The 23,135-nt window shown below is 35.5% G+C and overlaps 1 protein-coding gene across 5 annotated transcripts in view; it reads right to left on the bottom strand.

The window, feature by feature from the left end:
- Nucleotides 1-887: 887 nt before the first annotated feature.
- The window catches only part of LOC145086058 (uncharacterized), a 38,553-nt gene continuing 16,305 nt past the window's right edge, over nucleotides 888-23,135 (bottom strand). For 3 of the 5 annotated variants that reach the window (XM_079023786.1, XM_079023784.1, XM_079023781.1), the window contains one exon: nucleotides 888-1,130. Coding sequence is in view for 2 of the 5 variants with exons in the window: in XM_079023784.1 (XP_078879910.1) it covers nucleotides 1,125-1,130 (6 nt within the window). In the remaining 3 variants the exon portion in view is untranslated. Of the gene's footprint in view, nucleotides 1,131-1,675; nucleotides 1,769-23,135 lie in introns of those variants that run through there. The other 2 variants (XM_079023780.1, XM_079023782.1) reach the window with 2 other exon arrangements.

The raw sequence follows: 23,135 nt of genomic DNA, 5'->3' as shown, positions 1-23,135 counted from the left end.
TAAATACTAATTATTAAAGTTTAGGATCCAAGTTGGAAAATAAATAAATGGATAAGTATCATTTATCCTATTTACTTAATTCAACAAGATAGGTAGTGATTACCAATTACGTCCAAATGTAATTCCTAGTGGTATGATATACTTAACAGTTTTTTTAATTGAAATATTTGATCTCATCAATGCCTTGTGTCTAATGCTTAGGTTTTCTTTCTTGTAAAAGATTCTTGATTAACTCATATAACTTCAAAAACTTGTTATATTGGTTTATAACTAGTTATAGGATTCGTGAAAACACCTCGGCCATAAAAAGACAATATAAATGGTTAGATATTCTTTATCCCACAATAATTATACAAGTAATGTGTGAGTTTTTTTTTTCAAAAACATGACATTGATTTGCATTTTGAAAAAAAAGGGTTTTATATATTTTATAATTATACCTTTTTAAAACATATAATATCATGAATAGTACATGGATCAATATACCATGGTACCTTTATTGAAATAATCATAATTTTCATATTAGGTTCTTTATAAATACAATCCAATTTTATTATTTGTTTCTGACGTGGTCGATTTTAAAATTAATATATTATATTAACGTTTGATGTTTAAGCGCTAAAGAGCCAATTATAACCTTTTTAATGAAACCTTTGTTTATTATTAACATTTGGAATTTAGATAAATCTCTAAAATCATTATTTTTATACTTATTAATATTAGTCTCTCAAAATTTGTCATTTAAAAGTTTTAGTGCATAAAACTCCATTTATTTTAAAACCATTTTTATCATCATATATTAAAAGTTTAGATTTTGAAAATCAAATTCATATGATGATTATAATGTTCAAAATACTATTTCACATGAAAAATCATATTTTCAACCATGTATAATATTAACATTAATATAAACATCACAAACATACAAATATTCATAAACCAATCCATAAAACTAGTGTCAATTTTTGTAAGCCGTCACAAGAATTTTCAAGTCTATTCATAAATGACATAATGAAAAAAAAAACTTTGCGTTATGTCTTCAAGCTCCCACTTGCTAACACGATGCTTGCAAGATCTTCAAGACTTCATGATGTGTTGGAAAATATCATCAAAATTATAGGGTTTCAATCCTGTTGAATTTTTTATAAAATAAACTTGTTTAATGCTAATCTATTTTTTACAAAAAAAGAATTAAAAAAACTAACTTTTAAATTATTACATATTATATGAATAAATAAATATTACAACCATTTAAAAAAAATCAACACAACTAATATAGTAAAGGCACCAAGACTTGTTTATGCACAACAAACATACATTTATATTATTATATAAAAACAATTATTTGTTTTCCTAAGGCAACTTTTATAACCCAAAAATACATGTAAACTTTGGTCATAAAAATAATTGTCATAAACTTTTAAAGTCGCCATAGAAAACATGTATGAGCATTTTCTTACAAAAATAAAATCATCAATAATCTAAACATGAATGAAAAGATGGTTGATACCACTTGTTGGGTTTGATACAAAATTTCGGTTTAAAAAATGACAAAATTGGCAAAGTAAGTTTTATAAATCTTGAATAACATATAAGAATTTTCTACCCACCAATGATCATTTTGCATGAACTTGAAAGACTAAATCACAAGAATAAGAGGATCATAATTAACAACCTTTGAAATCTTTGAATCCTCTTAAAAAGTCCACCAACATGTAATTAAGACCTTGGATGATAGTCCATGACTTGCAATATAAAGCTCTGAAGCCTTTAAGAACAAAATCATTTTTGTATTACAAGAGTGAAATCATCTAGATTCTTCTTTTATGTTCTAACACTTTAGATATAAAGAAGAGAGTAAGCGAGAAGTGATCAGTTTCCTTGTAAAAGGGATAGCTATGCATGAAAGCCTTTAAGCATTTTATTAACTAGTTATTACTCTTTTATTCTTAACATTTTAAGACCAATGCTTAATGATTATAACAAAGCATGCTTTATATACTTCTAAAGCATGACATATTTAATTAAATAAGCAAGAAAGACAAACTTGTTTCCCCCATGCTAGTCCATGGTTTTGCAAGACAAAAAGAGAAAGAAAGAAAGTCTTAAGAGTAAAGTCTTACACTCTTTGTTTCTTTTATATGTTATGTACATTTTTAAAAGCAAGACCGGCTAACTTCAAAAAGAAGTACATGTCATTATAAATCATACATTATGATATTAGTTTGATATTAAAATTGAAAATTATTATTTTCATAAAATTTTAATTTCATAAAATTTTAATGTCCAATTAAAATTTAAAGATTTATTAATAATTTTTCGACAATCAAATTCTTATAAGTATTCAACTTGTGTCTATTTTTTATTGGTGTGGGTGTGTATGATCATATGTATTGGTAATATCATTGTAAAATGATTTTTGAGTGTGTGTATATATATATATATATATACACACACACACACACACACACCAAATTGGTACATCTATAACTCAAAGCATCTTGACGTTCAATAGCCGTAGTTGACTATAGACCTTCACGAGTTACTTGTCATCACCCAGAAATCACAAATCTTTATCAAGTGCCAGAGATTGGTTTGAAACTTTCTTGAAGCATCAAGCCTGGCATCCCAAAGCCAGTGTAGTCTAGGCGAACTCAATAATCCGATTTTCAAAATTATGCTTAGCCAGCGTATCCCGGGTCGGGCACTTATCAATGATCAACGTGACATGAGTCAAAATATTAGGCTTCTAGTTCCAAGCGCTTGCCCTCATGCCTGGTAAGGTCCTCCAAGGAAGAGGTACGAGCTAATTTTTTGTTGCATGAAGGTCGGGGCGACATAAAGGATAGGCTAGTCCAGCTAGATTCTCTCAAGCTAAAAGGGTAGTTTACCCGCATTGGCATTTCTAACAAAAAGAAAGACTTTGAAACCAATTAAATCTTCAATGATTTATTTCTATATACAAAAAAGTAGTTGATAAATAAAAAGAAAGACTTACAGTATGAACTGTAAGAAAGGTTTAAACTATTGATTTATCCCGCCTAAAGAAAGAAATTATAACACGAGGAAGAAAGCCTACGGACAACCTAATCTTCATCTCTAGAGGTTTGGAAGGAGATGTCTATCCGGTGAATGGAGTTCAAGAAGGAAGGACATTCTATTAAAGTAAAAGTAAGGGAAGTAAGATCATAAAGGCCAATGTCAGGTCTTTCTCGCCAACTCGGATTCGGATAGTTGATTCCCGATTGGTTAAGCTGTTGACATCCAAAGGAAGATGTGACATTAGAATCTTCCATGGCAGAAGCCTATGGATAGAGATCACTTTCTCCGCTCTAAGCTAACTTGGTCAAGGTACTAAAATAAAGTAAAGAAGATCATTGAAATCAGTGTCGTCTTCTCGGGTCAGAATTAAGGGAAGATAATTACTGAAGCTGGCTGGCTTGAGATTGAAAGAAAGGTCGCTTCAAGAAGCTATGTCGGATCCTTTCGTTGTTCTCTCGCTCCTCTCGTGGGACTGTAAATGGATTAGAAACCTTTGGCATTACATTCAAACTTGAAACAAGGCACGTGTAACCGAGTCAGGGTCGTAGCGTTAGGACTAGTAAATTCAAGCCTTACCTTACTCTTGCAAGTCTTTTCGTGTGCTTTGTTGTTCTCAGATGCTTCATAACGGCTCCTATAGAAAAATAATCGCTATTAGTACGAATCCCCTGCTAGTATGCCTTCCTTTCGTACCAATCGTCACTGTCTTTCCTTGATGACTCAAATCAATAAGACAAAGAGTTACTAATAGCTATAGTTAGGGCATTTGCCAAAGAAAAAAAATACTAAATTCTCCGATTTCTGTTCTAGAGCCGAGAGAAGAATGCAGACTGCCTATCCTGCTTGAAGATTGCGAGATTTTCATTTTCAATAGAAAGACTCTTATATTAAAGTAAAGATATTGGTTGGGTTTGTTTTTTTTGATAAGTCTCTCCTTACTAGACTCGTGACCCAGGAACTCCACCTTAAGGTGCATTTATGGTGAGTAAGTCGAGTCCTTTTTTTTGGATAATCCTTCAGTGCACTATTAAGTAGTCGATCAAACAATCCCTTTATGACTCCGCTTTCTGAGTCATCCACCAATTCAACTAGATCAAGGCGTATGAGTATAAGTTAACAATCCTAATAATGTTCTAAATTCTTATTTTAGAAATTCCATCAATTAATGGCTAGTCAAACTAAGTAAGGAAGCCAAAACCTCCACGACTAGGACAAAAAAAGACGAATGGAATCCTTGCCTTTTGCCTCAATGACCATCCAACCCTCTCAAGAAGACCATTAGTTAGAGTACTTTCTTTCTTTGTAGTTATCAGGCATGTGAAGATACAATCAACTAAGAAGGAAAGTTGTTATTGCTCAACTTTAGAGCACCATCTCAGCATGTGATAAGCTTTCCAGATGTCATTCCAGTGCCAATTCAAAAGAAATGCTCTTAGCCGATTAGTTGGCATAAAACGACCGATATGAGCTAAGATATTGGTCCTGTGAATCTGTTCCTAAGGGTCGAGCTGTGTTAATCTCTTATTGTCCAATTCTATTAACGCTGTCAACGCGAACTGCCAATGCGGCTTCTGACTATGCTTTCTGCAGACTTCGTTTCGACTCTTCCACTGTGAAAAGAATAGGTTGTTCTTAGGTGTAAAGGAAGAGCTGCTAGTAACAAGTGAGGGAAGGAACCACAAGGAAAGAATAAATCAAAGCTCTCTACCCGGGATATCAAGATTCACATGCGAAGGGACAAGCGAAAGGCTTCCTGGTATAAGAACGAAAGTAGAGCTAAGCAAGGTCTTCTGTGAGTGAACAATATGAGGATCAAGGCAGTTAAGTTCCACCAGGGTAGATTCTTTCTTCGCGAGTATGTCTGTTGATGGTGCAGTGTCCTACCTGCTCAAGGAAAGTTTCCCAACTCAATGTGTTACGCATTAGCGGCATTTGCTACATAATCCACATATATTGTTAGATATTTTACTATAAGGTAAGTGAGGACTTCTTCCAAGACCAGATTCTTTTTAATCTTAATTAAGTTGATTTGTTGCTGATGATTTCAATAGCCAAGTCAAGATTTCCATCAGGCGAGACAGATGCCGATTCTACCTCTGTCAACTACCTCTTTATTTTATATTTTGATCACTCTTTTTTCCATCAACAATTTCCACATGAAAGCTCTAAGTCAAGAAGTCAAGTCAGCAAGAAAGTATGAAAGTGAGAAGGTACGGTTTCATCATCCTAAGCTACCTTACCTCACTAAGTCCAGTCTATGCGCCCTTAGCCCAAGGATAGAGACAGGGCTAATGCTTTGGTCATACTAGATGACGAGGCTTACCAAACTACCTTTGCCGTAACTCAGAGAGAGAAGGCCGCTCAAGCATAATCCGAATACGAATCTCGCTAAAAAAGAGATCTTTACTGCTAAGCTGATCACAACTTCATATTCAACAACAACAAGAATATAACTCTAGCCTGCTGAAAGCTTTGAGCATTCACTTTTCTTGGGTTCCTAGCCCAAATGTTCTAGGGCACGAGAGAGAAATTCCTACTATAAGGAAGAGAAAAAGGTAACCCAATTAGTAGAATGCTGCTTTCTATCGGTTGTTCACATTCAAGCATGAGTTAGTTCAGAGTCGGCAAGGGGAATCAGAGAAATGGCAGTTTAGTCACATTCAAGCATGAGTTCGTTTCGACGCTTACTAGTCCATTTATAATCCCTTTTAGCCAGTTTCCTTCTATCCTATTAAAGCAGTTGTACCAATTGCAACAGTCTTAAGGCCATTAGTTGGAGTGCTAAGTGCTGCTTTGGTAGTCGAGTTTTTTCTTACATCCAGTGCTACATCTAGAGGTCTAGTCCCCTAGGTCATTTGATATCTCTAGTCTGAGTTCCGTTCAACAAGCCAGTTCTGTTAGATCGCTTACAATCCCCGTAGTGTCTAGTAGCTGTCTCTTTTTCTTACCTTAACCTTAGGCAAGAGAAAGGCAGAGGCTTGAAATCAAAGTTAAGATATATCCATTCGGTGGGAGTTGCTATCCATATAGTTCCATGGCTGTTCTACTTGCAGCCATTGATAGTTCTCTTGCATCCGCTTTCAATCCAGAAGAGCAAGGGGCAAAAGGATCTAACGCAAGTTGGATGATCAACAGAAAGCTAGGGTTTTTCTTCTCCCTTTTTATCCTTTTCTAAGGAACTAAGGAGTTAATGATATCTCGCTTAAGGAGATATCTAGCCAAGTGATTCACCTGATCCAGACACGCCAATAGGTGGGTTTGAATATAGTAAGTAAGAGTAGTGGCATTCTCATCAAAAGGATAAGTAAGTATGCAATCCGGTGATAAAATGAAAAAAAGGTTCTTTTTTCTACGCATATTCCCTGGTGAGGATATGCATATAATATTTTATGTATTAGAGTGCATCAAGATTATAGGTTACAGTTTGTAATCTATAGGATTGATTTTGGCTTTTGTAGGACTACTAACTAGATTATGCTTTCTCTCCGGGCCTTTGCTAAAAAAGTTGGAAGGAAATCAGTAGGAAGGCCTTCTGTGGGTAAGGCAAAGGTAGATGTAATATTGCGATATGTGCCTTAATTTGGTAATTCCTTTATGTACCTAGTGGGTCTAACTTTATGTCTAAGGAAGAGGATAATCGCCCTAAAGAGCTTGCCTAGTCCTTTTCGAATCATGAGAGATCTCTTCCATTTCGTAAGTGAGTGTTCAGTGTGAAGTACCTCCATTCGCCCCTCCTCCAATTACAGACTCCTTGTCAGAAGAGTTATAAAGCGCAAGGGAAAAGACTAGCAAGCCAATTACAGTCTTAAGGGTTGGTGTTCGAATTCTCTTCTTATTGGATCCATGGAATTGTAGTTCTCTTTGCTGTTGTGCCAAGCGAGGGAGTTCTATGATAACTGTACCAAGAATTAGGGTTCAGGCAAGTTTACTCGCTTCTCCTCGAATTGCATAAGAAAGATGGTTCTGGAGATAAATCCTACCCACAAGCATTTACTTATACAATGGTGTAGGGAGGAAGAGGTAGCAATACATTCCGCCTGATGCTTGATCACTGCATTCGTGATATATCAAATGAGCTCTCTGTTCTATGATGAAGAGTTCCTGTAGATAGGATCATATTTCTTTCTAGTCCTAAGAATTTTAATTGGACCTTTCTCGTTGACATAAGTTTTAGAATATTTTCATCTGGAATTAGAACGACCTATGTTGTAATGGAGGAGAGAAGGTGAACCAACTTCCTTTGGTTACCTCTCCGGTATGGTCGAGTAGCTTTTGCTCCTTCCTACTTACTTTATTATAATATAAGCGGGTGACCTATTGGAGCTTTTAAGTCATAGTGGGAGCTTTCAGAAATAACTTTGCAGGTCAAGATCATAGGAAGAGGGAAGAACAAAGGAGAAGATCTTTTTGAAAAGAAGAAGATTCCAAAAGAAACTCAAAACGCAGAATAGGATGCCTTAAAGGTAAATAAGAAAGATCATAAATAAAAAAGAAAGAAAATAGCTGCCTAGCCCGCAGGAAATAGAAGGTTAGGTTAGGAAGGGAGAAAGGATATTTACCAAGACTACTGAAATAGCACATATTCAGCTTGGGAGTTCTCACTCGGGCTACTAATCTCCTCTTCTCCTACTCATAAGAACCAGAACAGGCACTCGTAATCGTCCTTAACCTCTGTCTCTAACCTATTCCTTTTCCTCTTGTAACATCCCGAATTCAGGAGTGCAAGTTCAGGGTTCAAAGTGAAAATGTGGATGGTCAACTCGGCGAGTCCATGGGTAGACTCGACGAGTAGGGTCGCGATTTTGGTCGCGTGTTAAGTGGCCAACTCGGCGAGTCGGTGGCTGGACTCGGCGAGTTGGTGCTGTGTGGAGATAACCCTAATTCCGGGGGTTGAGCCTTATATAAAGGACATAATACCCTCTCCCCATCATCTTTACCCTCCCTTGAAGTCCAAAAACCCTAATATTCCTTTGTGAGAGAATTAGAGAGCATTTGGATCTTGAAGGAGTGTTGTTGAAGAGATCTTTGAAGATTAAGAGGCTTGGAGCAAGGGGCTTTGCAAGGCTTTGGCTTATTCTTCTGTTAGAATCTTCTCTTCAGGTAATGATTCGTTGTTTGAGCTGTTATCCATCTAGATCTATCATTTGTGGGATTTTTGGGAGTATATCTAGTGCTATCTTGAGTTTGGAGGTTGGATCTGAGGTTGCTACCTCAGATCTAGTGTAGTGATGATCCGAAAGAGCATAAAGTCCATGTTCAAGAGTTGTTAATGAAGCCTTGTTGTCCCAAACCCTAGCCCTAGAGTGTATTATGCTTAGATCTCCTTGGATTCACGTAAATTTTGCCACTTTACTTGATGGATGACTTGTATAAGAGTAGATCTATGGATTGGAGACTCTGCATGGCTTGGAAAGCCTCTGTATGGGTTAAGAGCTAGTGGTACTCGGCGAGTCACATGGGTGTACTCGACGAGTTGCTTGAAGATAGGCAGCAACTCGGTTAGTTGGAATAACAACTCAACGAGTTGGTTGAAGATAGCCTTGGACTCGGCGAGTCTGTTCTTGGACTCGGCGAGTCTGGTCGTGAGGTCATAATCTGTCCTGGTTGAGCTGTGAATCGGTGAGTCAAGGGATGACTAAGTGAGTTGAGTGCGATTAGACTCAGAGTTATGGGACTCGGCGAGTCTTGGGGCGACTCGGCGAGTTGAGTCGTGTTATGGGAGTTTCAGAGCATAGGGACTCGACAAGTCAGCGGGGTGACTCGGCGAGTAGAGATAGTCTTGTGTTGACTAGTTGTCTTCCAGGGGTATTTTGGTATTTTTTGAGTTTAGTGTTTTGGTTGTTGATCAGTGGTGAAGTTCACGTCAGAGGTTGGAGCAGCGTGATCTTATCTCTTCAGTCAGCAGTTGCGAGGTGAGTTATCCTCACTATATCAACAGGGTCTAAGGCACCAAGGCCGGCCCTTTATCGGATTGTAATCCGGGTATCGTTGTTATGTTATCGCTTTGCTATGTTGCATCCTGGTAGTTAGGATGGTATATGTTAGAGACCTGGTTAAGGTCGGTATCCTGGTATATAGGATGATGCTATGCTAGTGACTGGTTAGGTCGCTATCCTGGTTTAGGATGATGTTATGTTATGTGATCTGCTAGATCGGGTTGATTGGATGCGTACTGTTATATGATTGTATGTTTATGTGCACATGGTTGTTGGACTGGGGTTGGGTTGAGGCGGGTCCTACTTTGTGCTGTAGGCCAACATACCCAGGGCGGACCGGTTATCCCGAAGGCCCAACGAGCGGTCCGAATAGGCTGAAGGCCCCACGAGGGCGGACCAGACGTGCCGAGGCTCAGAGAGTGGACCAGGCCGACTGAAGGCCCGATGCGGGCGAACCAGTCATACTGTAGACTCAGAGAGTGGGCTAGGTGGGTTGAAGGCCCGGTGCGGGCGGACCAACCACACTGCAGACTCGATGGATATGGCTAGACTCGGAGGGTGGACCAGGTGGACTGAAGGCCCAGTGCGGCGGACCAGTCACACAGTAGACCCGGAGTGCATGGCCGTTCTGTGTTCTGATATGATATGGCATGTTATGTGTATGGTTTATGTGGTTGGTATTTTGGGGGTATCTCACTAAGATTTCGGGCTTACAGTTGTGGTTTAAATGTTTCATGTACTTCAGGAGAACGTGGCAAGGCAAAGGCGTGATCGTACCGCTCCTCATGATTATGTTTTATAATATGATTCTGGGAAGACTCTGATAATAATTGTACTGAAAACCTTTTTGTAATAACTTAATGAAACTGGGTTGTTTTTGAAAAGTTTAAATTGGTTGGAATTTTTAGAGCGTTACACCTTTGTCCCTTTACCCTTTGAACAACAAGCCGGAACTGGATTACATTTCCATAGAGAAAGCTATCAATGGTCACATTGAGACGGGAACAGATGGGAAGTTCACCCTCCAGTTCTATTCCTTTGGATGAGACGGGGGTGATCAATCGAGAGAGAGCAAGGGATGATAGCGCTCTTCTACTCATATTCCTTGCTTCAATTGGTTCAGGAAGCTTTGGAATCGAAACGCATTACGATAGCTATAGCTAGGCCAGGTGGGATTCTCTCTCTATCTAATGGTTATGAAAAAAAGTGATGAATCAAGTGGATCCTGTGCCCCTTACCTCAGTAGCTGGGAAGGCAAGCCCTTAGCTTCAACTAGTTCAGTTTGAGTCTTTCTCAGGAGTAGTTTCATTGCAAGCAGGCAGAAAATAATTAGTGCGTTAGCTTATCTATTCATTTTCAAAAACCCTTGTTTGTGCTCCTTTGTCTTTCTAAGCTGCTATCGCTAGCAGGTAATCTAGTTCAACAAGGTCCATAGGGTGAGCTCGCTTGAAACTGGGGCACGTCTGGTGGTATCGTATATAAGATCACATGGCTGCTTGCTTTTAGGAGTGATTTGTTCATCCAACTCGAAATATCGTAAGTAAGAGAAGAAGAAGATTCTGATGCCCAAAAGTAATGGCTTTTGTGCAACGTCGAAAGGGTCCTGATGTAGTGGGATCATTTGGATTGTTACAACCTCTAGCAGATGGTTTTAAATTGATTATAAAAAGAACCAATTTCACCAAGTAGTGCAAATTTCTCCCTTTTTAGAATGGCTCCAGTGGCTACATTTATGTTAAGTTTGGTCGCTCGGGTCGTTGTACCTTTTGATTATGGTATGGTATTGTCAGATCCGAACATAGGGCTACTTTATTTGTTTGCCATATCTTCGCTAGGTTTTTATGGAATTATTATAGCAGGTCGGTCTAGTAATTAGGGGCGGCCGTTCGGCCGCCTATGATAAAAGGACCAATAGGTCAAAAGTGGGTTTGTGCCGCAGGTGTTCAATGATCTACTCTACACAGGTGTGGGCTTACAACGCTCATAAAACCTTTCATTGATCAATAGGTCCTTGGTCGGTCACTCTACACAGGTGTGGACCAATAGGTCAAAAGTGGGTTTGTGCCGCAGGTGTTCAATGATCTACTCTACACAGGTGTGGGCTTACAACGCTCGTAAAACCTTTCATTGATCAATAGGTCCTTGGTCGGTCACTTTTATGGGCCGGGATCAATAAGTGGAATGGAAGTCATAAAAAAATATCTTGATCTTCGCACCTCAGATCAAGAGGAAGGGTAGCTTGTCAAGCTGGCCTAAAATTTTAATTATTATTAATTATTATATATAAATATATAATTAATATATAAATAAAAACGTTGTCTTTTAACCGAATGTTCTTTGTCAACGCTACTAAGGACCTATAGGTTCGCAATAACTCAAATTAGTTATTTTAAAAAAGAAAAGGCGCTATTTAGCCTTACATTAGTAGAAGTAAGCGGCTGAGTTAGCCTAGCCTACACTAAAAGTGGTATAGTAGGCGAGCGAGTTAGCAAAGACGCCTAGGCTAATAGAAAAGAGAGTGTCGGTGTGTAGCCTTCATTCTACTACGCTATGAAAAGGTTACGAAATCACTTAGCTCGACGTTAGGAGAGTCAAGGGGGAACGCCATACCTACATAGAAGAACCGCTATTCGCTGACTTTTTAAGGTACAACCTTTCGCCCCCTACTAAAATGGGGCAATTAGCTTGGCACCACTGATAGACTGCTTAAGATTCAATTCAAAAGGCGCTACTTAGTTTTGCAAGCCTTTGTCATTGTCAGTCTACTAAGTAGGGTCTGAGGCCCCCTTTGAATCTGTAAATCTGAGGAGCATGGCGCGACAAAAGGATGGTCCCCTATGCATTTCATTCTTTCCGGAAGGGAAAAAAGAAGTACCCCCCATCATAGTGAACCCCTCCTTGTGATCATGATGAGGTAGATGCCTCCCAGTCGGGGGGCGGATCGAATTAGAGTTTCCTTAGGTAGCCACCGACCTACAATTATCCTTAAACTTTCGTGCTTGGTGGAAAAGAAGTGAACAAAGGTATGCTAGCTTGCTGTCTTGTTCTCTGTCGCGAACTGGGATCGCTCGCCAGCTAGGTCGGATTGGAGCAACATTGTATGAGAACATATTACCCATATTCGGGGACAAGGGGTGAAACGACCTCTCGATCTACTTACTGCATCCCAGGAAGAAAAACGTCGTCTAGGCGTTACCTGTTGCTCCAATCTCCCCTACGCCTAGGACGTTGTCTGGGCTCACCAAGAGCCATAGTTAGTTACTGTTTCCATGTAGTCTTTTTATCTTTGTTGATACCATGTGTAGTGACTGAAAGAAGTAAGAGGACTAAAACATGGAGAAGAAATTTTGATCATGAATATCGGTCCGTTGCTCCTATTCATAGGATCAAAAGACAAAAAATCTCCTAAATGTTTAAGTATATGGTTTATGATTGAAATTGTTGATACAAATTTCATAAGATTGTTCTGACTTGATTAAAGGTAGAACGTTTTATATGTTTCCATTTAAAAGGAAAGTCATGAAATCTATGAATCTGGTGTAGGAACAATAGTTTAAAACTAAATTCGAATATTTTAATATGATGTACTAATGTGGAATCATCTTCTTGGAAATGAGAATTTCTTTACCAATGATCAATTTAGAAGGATTTTGGAATTTATTTGACCACGATTATTATAATAAATGCAAGTTGTATTTATCAAGATAGATGAATATCCAAAGGAATTAGTTTAACCGATGGTCCATTCGGATTCAACCACAAAAATGTGTTAAATACATTGAATAGTTTGGTTGAAATGTACTTTGTGGAATCATAATATTGTTAATATAAATTTCATTACTAGAGATCCAAGTGGATAGGAGTTTGGAAATCATTCGACCTCAAGTCTTATGGTCAATGAAAATTTTGTTTATCAAGATTGATAATATTTGCATCACTAGGCGATGTGAATATCTGGTGGAATTGGTTTAGACTAATTACGTTATTCAGATTAATCACAATACTTAACCAACTTCCTATGAAAGTGAGTTTGGAACCTTGTAGCTGTTCAGAGCTCTTGTGAATTGAAACCAAGGGACAATTGGGCAAGAGGATGAGATACTCTGATCATGTAGGGATTGTGAGAATCTTACTCAAAACTATGTCGATCCTCTAAGTAATTGTTAAAAAGTTTCATGAACTATCTCCACCCATAACACCATTTCAAGAAGTGTAGTTGGAAAGAGAAACAAATCATTGTTTGATTTCTAAATTGATGAGTCGTATTGTGCTTAAAAAATAATTTATGGATTGTACCATGAATAGAGTATTAAGAGTCTTTGGTCTTGCACCAAATAGAAAGGTTTATGATACTCTCTGAAATGTGGAGTAAGAGTTCATCCTTGGCTAGCACATTTGGAACTTTACAATTATGAGGTTTTCGCTAATCGTGAAGCACTCGACAACATAGGACTTACAATAAGAGATGTTTTATCTCATTGGACATCCTAACAAGACTTTTTTGTAATTGTTTTACAAAATTTATAAGAAAAAATGTTTGTTGCTCAAAGTAAAATCTTCCAAGAGACGAAGTCGATATCCAAAAGAGCAAGTGGGAGCCATACTGATCTTGATAAGATTCAAGAGTCAACTAACGAACAACCTAAGTTTGGTCCTAGCATTTAATTCGATTTTGAATAGGATATTAAAGAAACTAACATACCTCCAAATCTTCCGAATTAGAATTGATATAGGACATCATAGGCTTAGTTATATAGAATCTATATTATTGAGGAAATAGTCGGAGTATGCCAACTATCTGAAGTCATGTATGCCCTAAAAAGCTGCAAGAAGGAAGGATGACATGGAAAGTAATAATCAATCCATGTAAGTTTGAATCTTGGTTGATAAAACACTTAACCTTAAAAATGTAATGTTTGTGTATCTTTAAGCAGATAAAAGTAATATGTATGGGTGCAAACACATCAGCAAGTAGAATTTGTAAGCTTATGAAATTCATTTCTAAATTGAAAACAAACATCTTGCAAAATGGAATCCTTGTTTTAATGCAAGAATTCAAGGAGTTTTGAATTCCAAGAAACAAAGGAGAGCCATAAGTATGTCAAAACCAGTGGGAGTAATTGGAATTCTTATTTTAATGAAAGTTCAAGGAGTATTGAATTTAAAAAAATGAAGAATAGCCATACATATGTCAATGCTAGTGGGAGTACCATTGTCACCCTTGTAAGATATACAAAATTCATAGGAAACGATGTTACAACTTAGCAAGTTTAATAGCTTGGCTTAGCTTGAGAATTGATTTGCCTTGAATAACATGGGAGAAATAGTACACAAGGATCTATCTGAGTAATTCATTGAATTAAGCCAAAAGCATGGAATCTCGAGGAAACCCGAGATTTAGAACTTCAAGAAAGTTCATACTTATGATGTATGGTATGACGTTTCAACAATGTTAATGTCCTATTTCTATGATTGAGCTAGAAGCAACGAGTCGTATCCTACATTCTTCTCCGTGAAAGACCGATCATGACTTGTACCAGATTTGATGATTTGTATGCCTTGAGCATGACACGTATGATCAGATTAAGTTGGCAATAATCAATGAAATAACATCAAGTACATTCCTTAGTGTCCTAAGAGGACAAATGAAATGTCTTAGTATGGAATTCATGAATGTAAAGGTTACACTAATAATAAGTTCCACACAAATAAAGACAAATACGTTGTAACGCCCGTAGATCCGGGTAGTCAATTTAAAGACGATAGGCGTCAAAAATGAATTTTTTATGAAAGATTATTTAGAAGGATTAATCTTAACCAAGTTGTAGTATATGTCACAAGGTTTCCGTGCATATAAAGAACGCCAAAATCCGAGTTATAACGAAGAAGTTATGACCTGTCGAAGTTTCGTGACAGAACCGACATGACCCAGAACGACGTAAATAGTGAATCTAAGGTAGATAAATATCTATCCTTAGTGATCTAAACGAGAGTCGAATATGTCTTCGCTATTAGCCCAACGATAAAAAGACAGACAAAAACGGAGTTCAGATGAAGGAGTTATGAATTCCGAACGGAGTTTTCTTGTCCCGGCCTACTAAAAATAATATATTAGTAATATACTTATAATATATTAAAAATAAAGTCAAAATTAGCCAATGGAGTCTAAACGAGAGTTGTAGATCATAATCTCACATTCGCGTCGATATAAAGAACGTCGAAAACAGAGTTCGTATGCGAAAGTTATGAATTTCTGAAGTTCGGGGCGCGAAACCCCAAAACTGTCAGAGACCACGACGTGGCAAGTCTCCTGACACCTCCGGGATTCCCCCATATGCAACTTGTGATGACGCATGCAAAGACGACCAAGCCCACGACGTGGAAAAAGGGTGCCACGACGTGGCAAGGGCCAAATTTTCCCTATAAATAGATTTGAAGGGCCAGCCGACTATGGTTGCTCCATCCCTTCACTCCCACTCCCGATACACCCTCTAAGCCCTATTTTAACCCCCCGAAGCCCCGGTATCAACCCCGAGACCCGAAGCAAGTCCCGAAGCCCGAAGATCCCGAGAAGAAAAGAGTTTCCGAGCCGAAGCTCTGTCCGTGAGAAACCCGGTGTGTGAAGATATCCCGGTTTCACCGAAGAATACTACTGTTAGAGAGCTGTAGTGCTGTCCGAGCATCGTCTAACCAAGTGAGTGTGTGATTACTTTCTTCTACCGCATAGATATGAAGTATTTGCTATGAAGTGTGTGCTAGGTGTTTATACATTGTTTGTTTACTGGAGATAAATGTTGAAATAATGTGTTATACATGTTTTAAAAGATTTAAACTGTATATGTGTTTGCATCTACAAATATGTTAGGTAGAACATGGGTAGATGAAATAGTTGATGTGAGACGAAATAATAAGTATTTTTGAACTCAATGTGTTCATTAGGTATTTTTGAACTCTATGTGTTCACTTGGTGTTTGAACTCAATGTGTTCATTAGGTATTTTTGAACTCTATGTGTTCACTTGGTGTTTGAACTCAATGTGTTCATTAGGTATTTCCGAACTCTATGTGTTCACTTGGTATTTTTAGACTCAATGTGTTCATTAAGTATTTTTGAACTAGATGTGTTCACTTGGTGTTGTTGAACTGAGTGTGTTCACTAAGTGTTTTAGAACTAAGTATTCACCAGATGTTTTGAATTAATTGTTCACTAGGAGTGTTAGAACTAGGTGTTTGTTAAGTATGTTGAACTAAGTGTTTACCAGTCGTAATTCGTGGACCTTGGCAGTGGTGGACTTTGTGTCAATTCCTTAGGTCAATCCTTAGGAATAAATGGATAGATGATAGTTGATTCTTAGGGTAAATCCTTAAGAAATAAAGGAGATAATGGGAATGAGTATTTGGGTTGATTGTTTGATAATTGAATATAATAAATGTATTGTTGTGGGATGAAAACCCTATATGCTCACCAGGCTCCCAAGCCTGACCCACTCAGTTTTCTTTGCATTACAGGTAATGGCACAAGAGTATAAATTGGTGGACTTAATGAGAGATTTTGGATTATAGATCAGTAGTTACAAATAACTGTTGTAAGGTCTATTTTATATTGTTTATGCTTTTGGTCTGTATCGGAACATGACATCCCGAGGTTTTATTATTTAATAAAAATACATTCTCTTTGAGAAACATTTTGATAAATTTTATCATATTTTGTTTTGGGAACAAATTCCGCAACTCTTTTAATCAAAAGGATTTACTCTGATTTTATAAAACAAAGCATAAACAAATCGGTCTTTTCTGGCCGTGAAATTGGGGATGTCACATATGTTCTTAGTCGAAATTCATGCTTTTACTAAATGGTGAAGTAGTAGCTTGGATGAGCACCAAGCAATACACTATAGTGGATTTATAATAAACTAATAGCATACTAAAACTAGTTTAGAATGCAATGGAAGCAATGTGACTAAAAGAAATTCATTAGTGACATCATTGTTGAAGTTTAATCATTGATGGTCCTTATAAAGTTTCTTGTAAATATAAGGGTGAACTTACCTCAAGTATTGATCCTAATTCGCATAAGCTCACATGAAACATACTCTATAAGTACAATCACATTTAGTTGTTCGAGTGTGAATACATCATAGGCAATAGAATCACATTAGAAAATAATCTTGCCGATCCATTCACTAAGCCAATGCCACTGACCAAGTTTGTTAGTCAGACAAAGTCTTGAGACATTAGATCTGCAAAATAATTGGCCTGAACACACTTGCATTTGTTTGATTTAATTAAGAATACAATAGTTTGAATTGTAACTGTTTTGATGTTTAGTGTGTGTAGACTTAATAAATAGCATTTGTTGATATTATAGTGGTGTTATTCATTACTATTTTTCACTTTTACATGTTTTAAACCCATTTCCAGACTATTTAATTATGTTCATAACTCCACAAACGGTCATACTCTTAGGAGTAAGTATTGGAATTTAAGACTTTCATGAGTGTTAGTCAAGTGGACCATACAAGATTCAACATCACATAAGAGATTGCGCTAATTGAAATGAGGATTTTAAGTATTGGAACAAACCACGCTTAGAGATTACTCATGGATCAAGTCGTGAGTAATTCTATGATTATAATATCTTTTATTCTTCAAACCGAGATGCATATGCGATTTTGTTTGTGTTGTGCATTGGAGTGCTCCAACGCTATCTGTAATTGGTAGTCATAAAGGTTATGGCCATGTATGATTAGACAAGTAGATAAAAACTATGTAGTGAAATTTTATTTGTTCCTTCTACCTGAATAGAAGAAGAGATATCTATGGGATCCCTCTCCCTCCCCCCTCCCCAATGATTAAATACTAACATTTAATGTGCTTGGCTAGGTCCTGACTAAATTGATTTGCTCGATTTAGAAGTCATATATGATCATCAAAAATCTTTACCAAGAAACAAAATTTTAAGCTTTCATATTGACCCGTTATACATGTCTTATGTTCATACGGATATCTTGAATAAAGGAATATCTTATAAGTTATATAAGAACTAAACTTAACTAAGATCAAGTGTTTGGCAGTTGCATTAGATGAGTCAATCTCTATTGGTACGTTATTTGAAAATTATTAAGACGTTAAAAAGTTAATAATTTGCTCATGTGGGAGGCTATTGGAAATGGTGTCCAACGTCATTAACTAGTTGGTAATATTTCTAAGTAATAATAGTGTCCGTTTGGGTTGGCCCCATGACATAATTAGCAATAAGAAATTAGAGAAAAATAAATTGTTGATTTATATATAATTTAAATTGGAAATTATTTTGGTAATTAACTAAATAGTTTTAATTTATAAAAAGGGTATAATATTAATTAAATCCTTGAGATTAACTGGAATATTTAGAACACTCCAGAAATTATGATACAGACGATTTTATCCTAAAGGATTCAGATAAGACACGTTTTTTTTAAAAAGGATAATGATTATCATTAGGAATTTGACTGGCTTAAGGATTTACCTGGAGCCTATAAATAGGATGCTTGGGGATCAAATTCAAGGGATTCCTAAGACTTATTTTTTTCTCCCTACTCTCTTCTTTTTCTAGTGGATGAAATTCATAACCCCTCTCTTAGGGTTAATGTTTCGCATAAACCCTAATATAATGTTTATTCCTTGTTTCCTTCTTGAATTATTGGGTCTAACTACGTTAGATAGATTCTACTTTGGGTCCTTCATCCATTGGAAGAATGTCATTCACATAGTATAATGATCAAGAGGTAAGTGTCTTATCCTTCTTTTAGTTTGTTTTTAAAGTACATTGCTAAAACTAGTAAAACCTAAATCCCAGGGTGCATGTACACTTAAGTAAATTTAATTGTTTCTGATACCTAGTGAATGTGTATTTAATGATATTAAATCCCAACAGAAATAAGGGAATGTCATTAGATGACTATAAAGAACATTCTAAAAGTACTTGCAAAGAAATGAAGAAATGTTTGTAAGTTACTTAGTTTGGAAGAAGATCTTGTTGTAAATTAGTACACAAATGCTAGCTTCCAAATAGTTGGAGTTAATTGTAAGTCACAATCTAGATATGTATTCATTATGAATGAAGGAACAATTGTTTGTTGGAAAGTAGTTCCAAACAAAACATGGTTGCACGATCTTACAAAATAAGAATACATTGTTGCTCCGGAAGCTGTAATACAAAGTGGTTGGATGAAAAAATTCATTGAAAACCTAAGATTGATTCCTTCCATTCAACATCCCCTATAAATCTTTTAAGACAACAAGGTGCAGCTACATAAGCTAAGGACCCTAAGTCATATCAGAACACCAATCATTTTCTCTACATTAACAATATATTAGGAATAAAGTTAAAGAATGAGATGATTATATTCGCAAAATTTACACATATTGAAATTTATTTAGACCTATTCATGAAGCCTTTACATAAGCTAAGCATGAGGGTTGCGCTTGAACAACATGACTTTGTTATTCTAGTAATGAGATTTGATTTGGACTTATTATTTCAATATTGGAAAATGTAAATAACAACTATCGCATCGAATTTGACATAACGGATATGATCTTTTCATTAATACTTGTTGTGTTCTATATTATCATGTTAATCCCTGAATAATCTAGTTATTATAAAAGGTCCATAGTCAGTCATAGTTGTGGTAGTTTTGGGAAGAATTATGAAGTAAGACTAATATGATTTAGATAGCTTGATTTTCATATGATGAAAGTGGCAAAGTACTGCAACCAAGTTCAATGTACTTGGTAAAGAACAAGTATCATACATGACACATGTTCAAGATCAGATCATGGATTGCTATAATGAGTGATACTTGATAAATGTAATATATTTGTATCATTAGACATGAGATGCATATTTTGGACTTGAGTGTAGGGAATGTTCTGGTTTGATATGGTTAAATATTTTTTACTAGACATTTATAAAGGCCATTATTAAGTATAATATGAACTACATAATAGGAATATTTAGTGCATATAGAATTTATTCCTCTTATATGTTAAGAGTTAGACATCTAAGACACCTTACTAAAAGTTGAAAAATAGATCATATTGATTGCGATCCAAATCTCATGTTAGCATGATGTATGTGGCAAAGCGAAAATTGATAACTTACCTTATATTAGTTGAATTTGTAAGATTTTCAGGAATTTTATGTTGTTAAATAGCACCTATTTGTGTGTTGTTGGGGCAGTGAAATGTTGCTACACATTCACCACTATCCATATCAATATATAGTGAATATTTTGTAAGTAGGAGATTGAAATATCTATATTCTCAAGATTCATTTTGGAATGATATTACCAACAACATTTGATCATATAGGTCCACACAAATAACAAGTACACATAAAATGAATATTTATAAGAAGTTGATTCTTGATAAATATTAATAACTCTTTCATTTTTAATTGGAAATTCATATTATATGAAACTAATAATTTTCAATGTTAGTATCAAAGTAATATCATGAGGTATGATTTAAAATGTTATGTACATCTTTCTGGACTTAAGATATTCTAGGTATTAAAACTATACATAACATATAAAAGAAAAAAAAGAGTGAAAGACATTTTTACCCCTTTCTTTTTTTCCTTGCAAAACTATGGACTAGCATGGGGGACAAGATTTTGTGCTTCTTGCTTATTTAATTAAACATGACATGCTTTAGAAATATGCCTTGTTATAATCATTAAATATGGTTCTTAAAGTGTTAAGACACAAAGGGTAATCACTAGCTAATAAAGTGCTTAAAGGCTTCCATGCAAGTAAAACCATGAACTCCTCTCTCTTACTCTCTTCTTTTTCTCTAAAATGTTAGAGCATAAAATAAAAAGCATGATGCTTTCACTCTCCTTTAAAACAAAATTAGTTTTAGGCTTTAAGACTTAAGAGCTTTATATTGCAAGTCATGGACTGGCATCCAAAGTCTTAATTACTTGTTGGTGGACTTCTCTAAAGGAACCCTCTTTTATCTTCTTATCGTATCCATCAACATCCAACCTTCGAAGAAGATTCAAAATCTTGAAAGGATGTTATTTCTTGATCCTCCTATGGTTGTGATTTAACATTTCATGTTCATACAAAATGATCGTTAATAGGTATAAAGTTGTTTTATGTTATTAAAGTTTTATAATGCTTCTGCTGTTAATTTCGTCGCTTTTGAAACTGAAATTTTGAATCAATCCTTACTCTATATATATATATATATATATATATATATATATATATATATATATATATATATATATATAAGGAATATTTGATATGTTGAAGTTGCATTGGTTTTATGTACCCCTGGAATTTACCTTTGAGTTCATAAACCCTTTGATTAGATATGTTTCGAAAATTATCTTGATTTTATATCTTGAGTATGATTATATATTACTTGGGCTATGCTTTGAGACTGTTGAGATCTAAGTTACAAACTTAATTATGATTTGTAAAGGTTAGAAGCTTAATAAGCTTAGAAAGTTTAAAGAGAAAAAAAATGTTGAAAATTCTAAAATAGGAAGAATGATGAGTTGGTTTGCTTCAATTATGGGTAGTTCATCGTTGCCATAATTGTGAGTATTTAGTTGTTCCCAATAATGGTTGTTCGTCGTTTACAAATGAGAGTAGTTAGTTATTTTTCTTTATTGCCCCATAATGAGGGTTGTGTTGTATTTAGTGTCTAAGGTCTTAACTAAATTGATATAATATATAAAATAAAAGTAAAGTCGTTTTTGGGTTTCCCTCATAACCGGGAAATAAATAGGAATGGTATTAGAAGAGAGCCATATGATTTATTAATATATTATTTGGAAATAGTAATAATTAATTAAGAATTAATAAGAATTAATTTAATTATTGATTTTGGATTAATTAGAATTAATTAAAGTTGTAAGGGTTAGAATGCAATTGTTTAATAGTTGAACAAAGAGGCATTTTAGAACCTCCCAAGGGGGGATAGTTTTAGGAGCCCTCTTTAGGGTTTCTAGAAGCCATCTAATAAGATAAGAAACCGAATTCGAAAAGGAATAAAATACTATTATTTTATTATTTAAATTTAGGGTTTCTAGGTAATCTGGCAGATACAAATAGGGGTATACCCTAGCCAAAACCGATCATACACCTCAACACATATAGAATTTGGATTTTCTATCTCTCCAGTCTCTCCTTTTTCGATCATTGGGTTTCCTTGGGTTTGGGTGTGACCCATTAGACTTTCCCAAGAGATTTCAAGAAGACTTGTTTAACTTGTTTCGATTTAAGCAAAGGTATGTTTTCTACCTTAGTGATTTTTGATTACCATGGTATTAGTTTTCTTTCATAAAGTATGCTGCTATAATAGTGAAAAGTCATAGAATGTTTTAGGAGGCATGCACCATAAGTGTTTATGTGAAATTCTGCATGTACATTGATTTTGTAACCTCAAAGTCACAATAGTGGTATCAGAGCCTAAGGCTTTCACTCATAAGTGCATAATGATGAAACTGGAAAATGAAAAAAAAATAGGTTTTTCGCAGGGAGCGACGACTCCTAGGGTAAATTTGATTTCCAAAAAAACTTGCATTTTTCAAGTTTGTAGGATAATTATTCATTTTTAAGATTTTTTAAATGGATGAAATATGATTATTAAATCTAGATAATTAAGATATCCTAATTTAAAAATATGGAAGTTTTATAAAGGTTTTTATCCAATTATAAGATAATTAGATAATGGAATTATCCTTAATAAGATTTAATATAAACTAATTAACAGTTTAATTATAATTAAAGGATGAATAGTAAATCTAAATGGTTTAAAAGATTAATTAATTAAAATTTTAAATAATTAAATTTAAATATTATATTTTTAAAATGTATTTAAATGCAGAGACATGTAGAGAGATTGGAAAAGCTCAAAGTGTATTTTGACAAAAAGCTTGGAATGACATGGTGCTCAAATCATTTCTAAGTAGTTATGATTAGTTTATTCTAACTTATAATTTGAACACTACTAAAACCATATTGATTAAGCTTCATAATCTCTAGCAAATTATTAAAGTAGCAATGAAGAAGTCTCATTCAAACAGTTTTGCAAGCGCCCCCAATCATGGCTATCCATCAAGGTAAGGGGAAGGAGAGGAATGCCTATTCTCAACCCA

This window comes from Lactuca serriola, chromosome 2 (assembly GCF_051521515.1).
Source record: "Lactuca serriola cultivar US96UC23 chromosome 2, Lser_US96UC23_V15, whole genome shotgun sequence".
Taxonomy (NCBI): Eukaryota; Viridiplantae; Streptophyta; class Magnoliopsida; order Asterales; family Asteraceae; genus Lactuca; species Lactuca serriola.
The sequence above is the reverse complement of the archived record's forward strand: the minus strand, read 5'-3'. Positions and strand labels throughout refer to the sequence as shown.